This window comes from Oncorhynchus clarkii, chromosome 28 (assembly GCF_045791955.1).
Source record: "Oncorhynchus clarkii lewisi isolate Uvic-CL-2024 chromosome 28, UVic_Ocla_1.0, whole genome shotgun sequence".
Taxonomy (NCBI): domain Eukaryota; kingdom Metazoa; phylum Chordata; class Actinopteri; order Salmoniformes; family Salmonidae; genus Oncorhynchus; species Oncorhynchus clarkii.
The window spans coordinates 32,771,385-32,784,055 of record NC_092174.1 but is presented as its reverse complement, the minus strand read 5'-3'; the positions used below and the strand labels follow the sequence as shown (position 1 = coordinate 32,784,055).

At 40.6% G+C, this 12,671-nt stretch overlaps 2 protein-coding genes across 2 annotated transcripts in view; one reads left to right on the top strand and one right to left on the bottom strand.

Moving 5' to 3' along the window:
- LOC139387318 (putative leucine-rich repeat-containing protein DDB_G0290503) overlaps window positions 1-9,674 on the top strand; it is a 33,385-nt gene extending 23,711 nt beyond the window's left edge. Inside the window, exons 52-82 of the mRNA XM_071133441.1 lie at window positions 64-153; window positions 315-377; window positions 527-589; window positions 700-768; window positions 876-953; window positions 1,059-1,145; window positions 1,277-1,360; window positions 1,577-1,645; window positions 1,758-1,847; window positions 2,013-2,102; window positions 2,228-2,317; window positions 3,967-4,056; window positions 4,177-4,266; window positions 4,428-4,490; window positions 4,640-4,702; window positions 4,813-4,881; window positions 4,989-5,066; window positions 5,172-5,258; window positions 5,390-5,473; window positions 5,690-5,758; window positions 5,871-5,960; window positions 6,126-6,215; window positions 6,341-6,430; window positions 7,712-7,801; window positions 7,920-8,009; window positions 8,129-8,191; window positions 8,269-8,331; window positions 8,412-8,558; window positions 8,712-8,753; window positions 8,848-8,883; window positions 8,986-9,674. Of these exons, the coding sequence (XP_070989542.1) occupies window positions 64-153; window positions 315-377; window positions 527-589; window positions 700-768; window positions 876-953; window positions 1,059-1,145; window positions 1,277-1,360; window positions 1,577-1,645; window positions 1,758-1,847; window positions 2,013-2,102; window positions 2,228-2,317; window positions 3,967-4,056; window positions 4,177-4,266; window positions 4,428-4,490; window positions 4,640-4,702; window positions 4,813-4,881; window positions 4,989-5,066; window positions 5,172-5,258; window positions 5,390-5,473; window positions 5,690-5,758; window positions 5,871-5,960; window positions 6,126-6,215; window positions 6,341-6,430; window positions 7,712-7,801; window positions 7,920-8,009; window positions 8,129-8,191; window positions 8,269-8,331; window positions 8,412-8,558; window positions 8,712-8,753; window positions 8,848-8,883; window positions 8,986-9,539 (2,921 nt within the window). The 3' untranslated portion in view covers window positions 9,540-9,674. The remainder of the gene's footprint in view (window positions 1-63; window positions 154-314; window positions 378-526; window positions 590-699; window positions 769-875; window positions 954-1,058; window positions 1,146-1,276; window positions 1,361-1,576; window positions 1,646-1,757; window positions 1,848-2,012; window positions 2,103-2,227; window positions 2,318-3,966; window positions 4,057-4,176; window positions 4,267-4,427; window positions 4,491-4,639; window positions 4,703-4,812; window positions 4,882-4,988; window positions 5,067-5,171; window positions 5,259-5,389; window positions 5,474-5,689; window positions 5,759-5,870; window positions 5,961-6,125; window positions 6,216-6,340; window positions 6,431-7,711; window positions 7,802-7,919; window positions 8,010-8,128; window positions 8,192-8,268; window positions 8,332-8,411; window positions 8,559-8,711; window positions 8,754-8,847; window positions 8,884-8,985) is intronic.
- A 2-nt stretch (window positions 9,675-9,676) lies between these two features.
- On the bottom strand, window positions 9,677-12,125 carry c28h14orf119 (chromosome 28 C14orf119 homolog). The gene is made up of 3 exons (XM_071133443.1): window positions 12,046-12,125; window positions 10,633-11,070; window positions 9,677-10,498 (listed from the first exon to the last, which is right to left on the bottom strand). The coding sequence occupies exons 1-3, from the start codon at window positions 12,046-12,048 to the stop codon at window positions 10,325-10,327; spliced, it is 615 nt and encodes a 204-aa protein (XP_070989544.1). The 5' UTR covers window positions 12,049-12,125; the 3' UTR covers window positions 9,677-10,324.
- Window positions 12,126-12,671: the final 546 nt, after the last annotated feature.

Below are 12,671 nucleotides of genomic sequence, written 5' to 3'. Positions count from 1 at the left end.
TTGAATACAATGATTTGATGTTAGTATTGAATTACACAGTGCCTTTTTGTTCTGTTATTTCAGTTCTGAAGATCATTGAACTACAGAAACAAATGAATGAGATACAGATTGAAGCTTCAAAAGGCAAAGATGGAACTGCATCAGAAATCTCTGGTTTGTCTATTTTGTCTCATGTTCTACTTATGTATGATCATTAAAATCTCACATGTTGAAAAGTGTTAAAAAGAAATGGGTTTGGGGAAATTGTTATGTATAGTCATCATGATGTACCGAGTATATGTAGCAGTATGCTAACATAAGTACTTTAATTACAGCGCTTCAGGAGCAACTAGAGGCCAGAGAGGAAGAGAGCGCCAGATGTCAGGCCCAGAACAAAGGTAAGCCAAGATCAGGTCCTTCTGATATTAGTCTGGTTCACCAGCTTGTGTAACTAGACGCTTGATGAGCAAAGCTGCTTGAATCATAACTACAGGTAAAGAAACAGAAGCACGCATCTCATCAGTCTAATATTGTTTTCTCAAACCAGACCTGGAGAAGAGGCTGGGCGATAAGGATGCACAGTGCTCTGGACTCCAGGACCGATATGACAGTGAGCTTCACCTCTCTCTACCTTTTGCTGATGACACTGAGTGATCTAAATGATATGAACCCTATTCAATAGAACCTAGTCAACAGCTGATTTGTATTGGTCTCTCACAGATCTGCAAGATAAGCTTGGTTCTGCAATGAATAAACTGGACAATGTAACTGGATACAACGACAAACTCGGTGAGCAGATGAATATACATCAGTGCCCACTGATGAATGAGGCGAGTAGTCTCGTTTATTTTTCTAATTCAGAATACTACTCAGCTCATTTCAATGTGTTCTATCAGTTCTTGAGGTATGGACCCTGACTAATGAGGTAGACGATCTAAAGAAGAGAACTGTGACTTCTGCAACTAAGATCAATGGTGAGTATCCCTGTTGCCGCGCATTATTCATGGCAAATCATGTTTGCTTTGAAAGATATACATATGTTAGCATTGATCCTGTCATGATTTTTACTTGTCTTTCAGAGCTCCAAAAGTTGCTGGATGAGAAGATCAAAGAACTGGCAAAGAAAACACAGGAACTGGAGGATAACGCTCCTCAACCAGAGAACGGTTCGTATTATTTAGCCTTTTTATAGTCTGTTTTCAGTTGAACAGACAGCTTTTACAGTTTAGGTCCAGCCTGCTCAGTATTTATCTGTATATGATATTCCTCAAATTGTTAAGCTGTTTGTTTGTTGCAGTTCTAAGGATCATTGCAATACAGAATGAGATCTTGAACCTGCAGAAAGGAGTTAGCAATGGGACAAACTTTGACCAGATTGCTGGTGAGTAGCAGGCGTTCTGAAGAACATAGGAGTCTCTATGTGTTCAGCACGTTAGACCAATAACAATAGTTATCATGTTTCCTCAGAGGGATAGTCCTTCACTGGTAGACATATAGGATGGTGTGATGACAATACACTGCATTTAGCCCATTCATGAAGTTTTCAAATCCCATTATGCTTGTAACATTCAAGCTCTTCAATTATTCTTGTCCACAGCACTTGAGAATGAACTGGATGCATTGATTGCCACAATCGAGGAGAAGAACAATGGCAACTGTAAACAGAGTGAGTGTGAAAAGCCGTATCATTTCAGGGTTGGCTGCAATCGTGATTTGAATTTTCTACATTACTTCAAATGTTGAATGTTGTGACATCCTGCATATCCCTGCTCATTTAGTTCTGCAGATCATTGCACTCCAAAATCAAGTGACAAGATTGCAGAGGCAAGAGTTAGAGTTCAATCAGTCATCTGAGGCCAAGATTGCTGGTGAGTGCCATTGTAATTTTTCTTTATCCTCAGTACTCTTACAATTGTGCTGGAACGTTTATTATCCTTATATTTACCATTAAGAGCTTTTCTGTAGGCATACCGTGTAATAGAAAACTTTGTGGTGGAAAGAGGATAACATTTGAAATAATGTGTGTGTCTCAGAGCTAGAGAATCAGCTACAGGAGACGAGAGACCAGCTGAATGAAAAGAGAGACGAGCTGAAAGAAACTGACAGTAGAATTCCACAACTCAGTAAGTTGTCAAGCATGTTTCAAGGAGTTTATCTATAATCTACAAGTTAATTATTTCTCAGTTATTTGGAGGGTGACTTCTGTTTTTGAATGCTTCATCCAGAGTGGCATGCTTTTATTTTTCAGTTGCAGAGATCATGGGACTTCGTAACAAACTGACAGAGTTAGAAAGAACATTATCAGAGCTCAAACGGACAAGTGCTGACAAGATGGAAGGTACATTTTGTTTAATTAAAATACTATTGAACGTCTTGTTGGGTTGATGCGAAGGGAAACATTTAGTTTAAAGTAGACGCTATCTTAACACAGAGGAGATTATAATTGGTAAGATACAGTGTATTCTGAAAGTATTCAGACTCCCTCACTTTTCCCATATTTTGTTACGTTACAGCCTTATTCTAAAATGGATTCAATAAAAAATGCTCCTCATCAATCTACACAATACCCCATAATGACAAAGAGAAAAACGTTTTTTTGAATTTTTGCAAATCTATTACAAATGTAAAACTGAAATACCTTATTGACATAAGTATTCAGACCCTTTGCTATGAGACTCGAAATTGAGCTCAGGTGCATTCTGTTTCCATTGATCATCCTTGATGTTTCTACAACTTGATTGGAGTCCAACTGTGGTAAATTCAAATGACTGGACATGATTTGGAAAGGCACACACCTATCTATATAATGACCCACAGTTGACAGTGCATGTCAGAGCAGAAACTAAGCCATGAGGTCGAAGGAATTGTCCGTAGAGCTCCGAGACAGGGTTGTGGTCAAGGCACAGATCTGGCAAAGGGCACCAAAATATTTCTACAGCATTGGAGATCCCCACAGTGGCCTCTGTCGTTCTTAAATTGAAGAAGTTTGTAACCACCAAGACTCTTCCAAGAGCTGGCCTCCCGGCCAAACTGAGCTATCGGGGGAGAAGAGCCTTTGTGGAGATGGGCGACACTTCCAGAAGGAAAACCATCTCTGCAGCACTCCACCAATGAGGCCTTTTTGGTAGTATGGCCAGACGGAAGCCACTCCTCAATAAAAGGCACATGACAGCCCACATGACAGGACTATCAGACCATGAGAAACAAGATTTTCTGGTCTGATGAAACCAATATTGAACTCTTGTTCTGAATGCCAAGTGTCATGTCTGGAGTAAACCAGGCACCGCTCATCATCTGGCCAATACCATCCATACGGTGAAGCATGGTGGTGGCAGCATCATGCTGTGGGGATGTTTTTCAGTGGCAGGGAGACTAGTCAGGATTGAATGAAAGATGAATGGATCAAATTACAGAGAGATCCTTGATGAAATCCTGTCCAGAGAGCTCAGGACCTCCAGATTAGGGCAAAGGTTCAGCTTCCAACAGGACAACGACCCTTAGCACACAGCCAAGACAACGCAGGAGTGGCTTTGTGACAAGTCTCTGAATGTCCTTGAGTGGCACAGCCAGAGCCCGGACTTGAACCCGATCGAACATATCTGGAGAGACCTGAAAATAGTTGTGCAGCGACGCTCCACATCCAACCTGACAGAGCTTAAGGGGATCTGCAGACAAGAATGGGAGAAACTCCCCAAATACAGGTGTGCCAAGCTTGTAGCGTCGTACCCACAAAGACTCAAGGCTGTAATCGCTGCCAAAGGTGTTTCAACAAAGTACTGAGTAAAGGGTCTGAATACTTATGTAAATGTGATATTTCATTTTTAAAAAATGTTTTTATAAATATGCAAAAAATTCACAAAACCAGTTTTTGCTTTGTCATTATGGGGTATTGTGTGTAGACTGATGAGAGGGGAAAATGATGTAATCCATTTTAGAATAAGGCTGTACTTTCCGACTGCACTGTAAATAAATATCTTTCCTCCTCAGATCTACAGAGTCTACTGAAGCAGAAAAGCAAGCAGCTTGAAGAAAATACTACACAACTGAGGGCTGTAGATGCCAAAAATGCAGAACAGAGTATGTTGACAAGAGTAGTCATTAGAAGTCATTAAACATGTATAATCTTCTAAAAGGTTGAATACAATGATTTGATGTTAGTATTGAATTACACAGTGCCTTTTTGTTCTGTTATTTCAGTTCTGAAGATCATTGAACTACAGAAACAAATGAATGAGATACAGATTGAAGCTTCAAAAGGCAAAGATGGAACTGCATCAGAAATCTCTGGTTTGTCTATTTTGTCTCATGTTCTACTTATGTATGATCATTAAAATCTCACATGTTGAAAAGTGTTAAAAAGAAATGGGTTTGGGGAAATTGTTATGTATAGTCATCATGATGTACCGAGTATATGTAGCAGTATGCTAACATAAGTACTTTAATTACAGCGCTTCAGGAGCAACTAGAGGCCAGAGAGGAAGAGAGCGCCAGATGTCAGGCCCAGAACAAAGGTAAGCCAAGATCAGGTCCTTCTGATATTAGTCTGGTTCACCAGCTTGTGTAACTAGACGCTTGATGAGCAAAGCTGCTTGAATCATAACTACAGGTAAAGAAACAGAAGCACGCATCTCATCAGTCTAATATTGTTTTCTCAAACCAGACCTGGAGAAGAGGCTGGGCGATAAGGATGCACAGTGCTCTGGACTCCAGGACCGATATGACAGTGAGCTTCACCTCTCTCTACCTTTTGCTGATGACACTGAGTGATCTAAATGATATGAACCCTATTCAATAGAACCTAGTCAACAGCTGATTTGTATTGGTCTCTCACAGATCTGCAAGATAAGCTTGGTTCTGCAATGAATAAACTGGACAATGTAACTGGATACAACGACAAACTCGGTGAGCAGATGAATATACATCAGTGCCCACTGATGAATGAGGCGAGTAGTCTCGTTTATTTTTCTAATTCAGAATACTACTCAGCTCATTTCAATGTGTTCTATCAGTTCTTGAGGTATGGACCCTGACTAATGAGGTAGACGATCTAAAGAAGAGAACTGTGACTTCTGCAACTAAGATCAATGGTGAGTATCCCTGTTGCCGCGCATTATTCATGGCAAATCATGTTTGCTTTGAAAGATATACATATGTTAGCATTGATCCTGTCATGATTTTTACTTGTCTTTCAGAGCTCCAAAAGTTGCTGGATGAGAAGATCAAAGAACTGGCAAAGAAAACACAGGAACTGGAGGATAACGCTCCTCAACCAGAGAACGGTTCGTATTATTTAGCCTTTTTATAGTCTGTTTTCAGTTGAACAGACAGCTTTTACAGTTTAGGTCCAGCCTGCTCAGTATTTATCTGTATATGATATTCCTCAAATTGTTAAGCTGTTTGTTTGTTGCAGTTCTAAGGATCATTGCAATACAGAATGAGATCTTGAACCTGCAGAAAGGAGTTAGCAATGGGACAAACTTTGACCAGATTGCTGGTGAGTAGCAGGCGTTCTGAAGAACATAGGAGTCTCTATGTGTTCAGCACGTTAGACCAATAACAATAGTTATCATGTTTCCTCAGAGGGATAGTCCTTCACTGGTAGACATATAGGATGGTGTGATGACAATACACTGCATTTAGCCCATTCATGAAGTTTTCAAATCCCATTATGCTTGTAACATTCAAGCTCTTCAATTATTCTTGTCCACAGCACTTGAGAATGAACTGGATGCATTGATTGCCACAATCGAGGAGAAGAACAATGGCAACTGTAAACAGAGTGAGTGTGAAAAGCCTTATCATTTCAGGCTTGGCTGCAATCGTGATTTGAATTTTCTACATTACTTCAAATGTTGAATGTTGTGACATCCTGCATATCCCTGCTCATTTAGTTCTGCAGATCATTGCACTCCAAAATCAAGTGACAAGATTGCAGAGGCAAGAGTTAGAGTTCAATCAGTCATCTGAGGCCAAGATTGCTGGTGAGTGCCATTATAATTTTTCTTTATCCTCAGTACTCTTACAATTGTGCTGGAACGTTTATTATCCTTATATTTACCATTAAGAGCTTTTCTGTAGGCATACCGTGTAATAGAAAACTTTGTGGTGGAAAGAGGATAACATTTGAAATAATGTGTGTGTCTCAGAGCTAGAGAATCAGCTACAGGAGACGAGAGACCAGCTGAATGAAAAGAAAGACGAGCTGAAAGAAACTGACAGTAGAATTCCACAACTCAGTAAGTTGTCAAGCATGTTTCAAGGAGTTTATCTATAATCTACAAGTTAATTATTTCTCAATTATTTGGAGGGTGACTTCTGTTTTTGAATGCTTCATCCAGAGTGGCATGCTTTTATTTTTCAGTTGCAGAGATCATGGGACTTCGTAACAAACTGACAGAGTTAGAAAGAACATTATCAGAGCTCAAACGGACAAGTGCTGACAAGATGGAAGGTACATTTTGTTTAATTAAAATACTATTGAACGTCTTGTTGGGTTGATGCGAAGGGAAACATTTAGTTTAAAGTGGACGCTATCTTAACACAGAGGAGATTATAATTGGTAAGATACAGTGTATTCTGAAAGTATTCAGACTCCCTCACTTTTCCCATATTTTGTTACGTTACAGCCTTATTCTAAAATGGATTCAATAAAAAATGCTCCTCATCAATCTACACAATACCCCATAATGACAAAGAGAAAAACGTTTTTTTGAATTTTTGCAAATCTATTACAAATGTAAAACTGAAATACCTTATTCTAAAATGGATTCAATAAAAAATGCTACACATTACCCCATAATGACAGAGAAAAATGTTTATATTTTATTTTTAGCAAATCTATTATTTTAAAAAAACTGAAATACCTTATTGACATAAGTATTCAGACCCTTTTCTATGAGACCCGAAATTGAGCTCAGGTGCATCCTGTTTCCATTGATCATCCTTGATGTTTCTACAACTTGATTGGAGTCCAGCTGTGGTAAATGCAATTGATTGGACATGATTTGGAAAGGCACACACCTATCTATATAATGACCCACAGTTGACAGTGCATGTCAGAGCAAAAACCAAGCCATGAGGTCTAAGGAATTGTCCGTAGAACCCCAAGACAGGATTGTGGTCGATGCACAGACCTCTTCCAAGACTCTTCCAAGAGCTGGCCGCCCGGCCAAACTGAGCAATCGGGGAGAAGGGCCTTGGTCAGAGGTGACCGAGAACCTGATGGTCACTCTGACAGAGCTCCAGAGTTCCTTTGTGGAGATGGACGAACTTTCCAGAAGGAAAACCATCTCTGCAGCACTCCACCAATGAGTCCTTAATGGTAGTATGGCCAGACGGAAGCCACTCCTCAGTAAAAGTCACATGACAGGACTTTCAGACCATGAAAAACAGGATTTTCTGGTCTGATGAAACCAAGTTTGAACTCTTGTTCTGAATGCCCGGCATGAGGAAACCAGGCACCGCTCATTTAACCAATACCATCCACACAGTGAAGCATGGCGGTGGAAGCATCATGTTTTTCAGCAGAAGGGACTGGGAGACTCGTCAGGCTTGAGTGAAAGATGAGTGGATCAAAGTACAGAGAGATCCTTGATGAAATTCTCAACCAGTTTTTGCTTTGTCATTATGGGGTATTGTGTGTAGACTGATGAGAGGGGAAAATGATGTAATCCATTTTAGAATAAGGCTGTACTTTCCGACTGCACTGTAAATAAATATCTTTCCTCCTCAGATCTACAGAGTCTACTGAAGCAGAAGAGCAAGCAGCTTGAAGAAAACACTACACAACTGAGGGCTGTAGATGCCAAAAATGCAGAACAGAGTATGTTGACAAGAGTAGTCATTAGAAGTCATTAAACATGTATAATCTTCTAAAAGGTTGAATACAATGATTTGATGTTAGTATTGAATTACAGTGCCTTTTTGTTCTGTTATTTCAGTTCTGAAAATCATTGAACTACAGAAACAAATGAAAGCGATACAAACGGAAGCTTCAAAAGCCAAAGATAAAAGTGCATCAGAAATCGCTGGTTTGTCCATGTTCCATTTATGTATAATCATCTCACGTTGAATGGTGTTAAAAAGTAATTGGGTTTGGGAGATTATTCTCTTTTGTCATTATGATTAATTTAGCTTTCCTTCTACCCAGAGCTACAGAAACAACTTAAGGCCAAGGAGAAGCTGAATGCAAGACTTGACTCCAAAAACAGAGGTGTGACACACAGGTCCCTGAAATCGTTTCTGGTCATCTTGGGGGAAAATATTTTAACTTCTCTTTTATCTCTTTAGAGCTGGAGAAATTTCAGAAGGAAATGAAAATGGAATGTGATGAAATCCAGCACAGGTGCAAAGGTGAGATTGTCCTTTGAATCGATGTATGGAGTTTAAATGATTTGCTGAATTTGGTGTACTGAACAACATTTATCACACAGAGGTACAGCTTCAAACAGATCAAAACCAAGAGGACTTGCTTAAAATGCAGCAGCAATTGCGAGAGAAGGAGGCAGCCTTCAATAGACTGCAGCAGCAACTCAGAGACAGCAAGGATGACAATGCCAGACTACAGGAGATGAATAAGAGTGAGATATTCATATTATCAGTGACCAATCAACAGGACAGTGATAATGTAAACCAAATACTGAACATGTGAAAGAGTTCAACAATAGCCTTAATTACTGTAAATAATTTTGAGGGGTTGTCACGTTGGCCGTCTCTCCCCTTTCACTCTAAAGGTTTGCAAGAGGAGAATGACAAACTCAAGATGAATTTACAAGGTAAGATGTGTATGTTTACCTTTTTCAGACAAAAACATGTCAAAGCTTTTATTGTGAATTAATACAATGTGTTTGGGTTGCACTCCTCTCTTAGATCTTCTGGTAGATCCAGAAACGGTTGTCCATAGCAGTAAGTCTGGAAGATAATTGACAAACATTGAATGGATATTGCATGAATGTCTGGCTCTGTGCAGTAGAGAACATTATTATATCCATTCCTCTCTACCCACAGCTAAGGTGGCCTTCGACCCGGACACAGCCCATCCTAAAATCATTCTGTCAACGGATGAGACAGTAATGTCTGTAGCACAACAGCGACAGAATGTCCCCAACGATCCAGGGCGGTATGACTTGTCTCTTGCTGCTCTTGGAAAGACTGGGTTTAACAGCGGGAGAAATTACTGGGAGGTTGAAGTGGCTGGGAAGACATGTTACAATATCGGAGTTGCCAGAGGATCAGCTAATAGGAAGGGGCAGCTGAAACTAAAACCAGCAGAAGGCTACTGGACCATAATCTTGACAAAACAAGGTGTGCTCAAAGCCCTTGCAGCTCGGCCACTTGATATTCAGCTGCCTGCGGTCCCCCACAAGTTTGGAATACTTTTAGACTACAAGAAGGGAGAGGTCTCTTTCTACAATGCAGATACCAGGTCTCTTCTCCATACATTCACAGGCAATAGATTCACAGATAAACTATATCCATTCTTCAATACCTGTCTGGAGACTAATGATGAGGATGCTCCGATTGTCTTAACTCGTGTTGGTTCGGTGTCATGGATAGACTAGAGAATGCATTTGAAATCAAATTAATTTCTGTATAAAATCACATTTCATTTCATTTTTTTCTGTGGTAGTGATTCAAGATAAAGTAATTTCAATTATGCATTTTCAATCATTCAACAAATAAAATGTTGCACCTGATCTATGAAATGGCATTTTATTTCTGGCATTGTAGAAAAACTGTTCAAGATCATTACAGAAGTAGAAGCATTCCCACTGGTAACAGAATTGGACCTGGCCTCTCACTTTATCTACCTCTAGTCTACACTCACTCCATTTTACCTGAACACAGCCATGGTGTAACTGCACTGAGAGAAGAGGAAAAAGGTTGATCAATAAGGATATTACAGCTATCCATTCGTTTGGTAGAGAATTAAATAAATATGTTCATCTTATTCAGTCCATCTTCTGTAATACCCTCAAGTATGTGGTCAACAGAATGTATCAATACTATAAGGGCTTCCTCATATGTTACTAGATTCATCTCAGCCCTAGCCAGAAAACAATTGTACATATATTTTAGTCATTTAGCAGACACTCTTATCCAGAATGACTTACATGAGCAATTAGGGTTAAGTGCCTTGCTCAAGGGCACATCAACATTTTTAACCTAGTTGGCTCAGGGATTCGAACCAGCAACCTGTCAGTTACTGGCCCAATGCTCTTAACCACTGGCCTGTTCTTCACTGTCTCCACACATATGCTTCCCTATGTACCACTCTAACCTAACTTGTTTCTGTCTTCCACCCACGCATTGCCTATCCATTCTACACCCTCTTCTCCTGTATCCCTCAATCTCTGCCTGCTGTCCCAGCTACACCTCTGTAAAAGTGGGCAACAAAGATTGGGTCTCTCTCTTCTAGAATGTGCAGGAAACTGTTCCTCTCCTCCTCATTCCATGACTCAAACCATTGGGTCCAGAGGCGCAGTTGGCACTCAAAAATATTTGGTGGGCTGTCCTTAACCTAGAATCAGAAAGGAACAGATGGTGGCGAGGTTTCAGTGCAAATGAGATCGACATGACTGTTACATTACTAGTAGCTGGTAACGAACTGTAGGACAAACCATTAAATAATTGTGATAGCAGGATGGGTTGTACCTGTAGCGTATTGAGCGACTCGAGGAGGGTACACACTTTCCCTGGCACAGCTTTCCCCAACAGGTCCTGCAGAAACCTTTCCCTCTGGGCAGTGCTCCAGCTCAAGAACCAGCTCAATACACAACGCTGCTCCTGAAGAGTTACGTAGGAGAGTGGTAGGGGCTCTCTGCCTGCCGCTGACTTCAGAGAGGTACAAGATAGGTTCTCCAAGCTGGGAGGCACTAAACCCTGTGGTACTGACGGAAAGTCTGCCAGGCTGGGTGAAGACGAACTGGACTGTGTGCAGAGCCAACCCTGCCCAGCAGTGTTAGCTGTATCCAGTGTGTTGCTACTGATTGTCGGATAGTGTGTGTTGCTAGACAGGGCACCAGCAGCTGGGGGCATCATGACAGGGGGCTGCTGGTTTGAGCCTTGATTGACATGGAAGAACCAGGACATCTTTGGAAAAACAGAATAAAAACATGGTAAATAAATGTCTCATGTCATATTTACATAAACAGATGAGATGGCATGTCCAACTAGCTAGCCTAATAGATACGGGATCAGGATATGTTAGTTACCACCTAGCCCAATGTTGGACTAATTGAGCATAATGTTAATCCTTAGTCCAAGGATGTTAATCCTTAGTCCGTACATGTTAGGGCAAACTGGCTCTAGAAGCCAAAACAGCCAAATGCTCCATCTAAACGTGAATTGATACTAAGAAACAAATTCCTCTATTTTCAGTTCACAGGAAAAAATAATAATTAATGGAAACCATGTTTGATACCATTCCACTCCAGCAATTACCACGAGCTTGTCCTCCCCAATTAAGGTGCCACAAACCTCCTGTACAGTACACCGTTTTAACACAGCCAACTATTTTTCCAGGGACAACATATTTGTGCCGTCTGACTTCCATTTACACACAAGTGTTCGGGGATGCTGATAGCTCATTAGCACTGGTAGTCAACTCTGGCTTCCGTAAACAAGCTCTGTAACATGTCAATATGTCTGTGTGGTGACCCTATAAAATGGGTGTATCAATTTCACCTTTTGTTTTTGGCCTATATGAAATATTATGCTTCCAAAACCGTACCACAAGCGACGTGGCTCTTAACAAATCTCCCCACCCCACAGAATACGCCTTCGTCCAATTACTTGTATGTGTAATAGAACTGATAGTCATGATCAAGGGCTAGTTTACCACCGAACTTGGACATCCCCTTCGATCATGTTATATCGATAGCTGGCTATCGTAACCAGTTGTTTGTGTTAATTATATCTGCTTCGACCACAACAGTAGCTAGCTAGACAGCAATGGCACTTCCTTGTTTGGTAGTTAGCAGTGTACCAAACGCCGGTAACATTTGATATGGAAAATTAACGACTTAACCACCAGACATGCTTAGATATCTAAAACACATTCCTCACCATTAAGCGTTTTTTTTTTTACAAGTCACGTTATTATTTTCAACATGTTGCAACCTCCAACTGAACCGAGCAGCACTAGCATCAAATATATTGTATAACTAAACCAAGATAGACCACAGCCTATCGTTTCAAATTGGAACAAATGAGCCATAGTGGGCAGAGCCAAGTACGAGCTAGCGCAATCTTATTGGCGCGTTTTAGCGTACATTTCCCAGTTGGGGAACGCATACTCTGAAGTCTGCGTGTACAATAACTCAATTCACATTTGCACTCTTAAACAACGCAATTTTTGGACATTTTGGCAAAGGCTCGAGTCTACAAAACTTAGTCCACTCTGTTCGTAACATATTCTAGTTTCGGGAACAAACTGTATTGAGACGAAAAAAACAATTGAGATCAAATGTGTCACCGATGAGTAAATTATCAGAATGTGGGCCAAAATCCATGTAGTTCCACCTTCAGCCACTGGGCTTCCTCTCACTTTTGGTCGTGAGTGGAAATGTCAACCGGATGCTTCACATTTATACATCCGGTGAAATATCTCTCATTGTTCTATGCATGAGTGTCCTGTGTCCCATGATGCCTTGCGCGAATTATGGGCGTTATTTCCGTTTCGAAGTAAACAA

Excerpts from the sequence above, each read along its gene's own strand:
- c28h14orf119 (XM_071133443.1), bottom strand. Across the intron at positions 10,499-10,632 it reads AGTCGCTCAATACGCTACAG|GTTAAGGACAGCCCACCAAA; the intron begins GTACAACCCATC and ends TTCTGATTCTAG.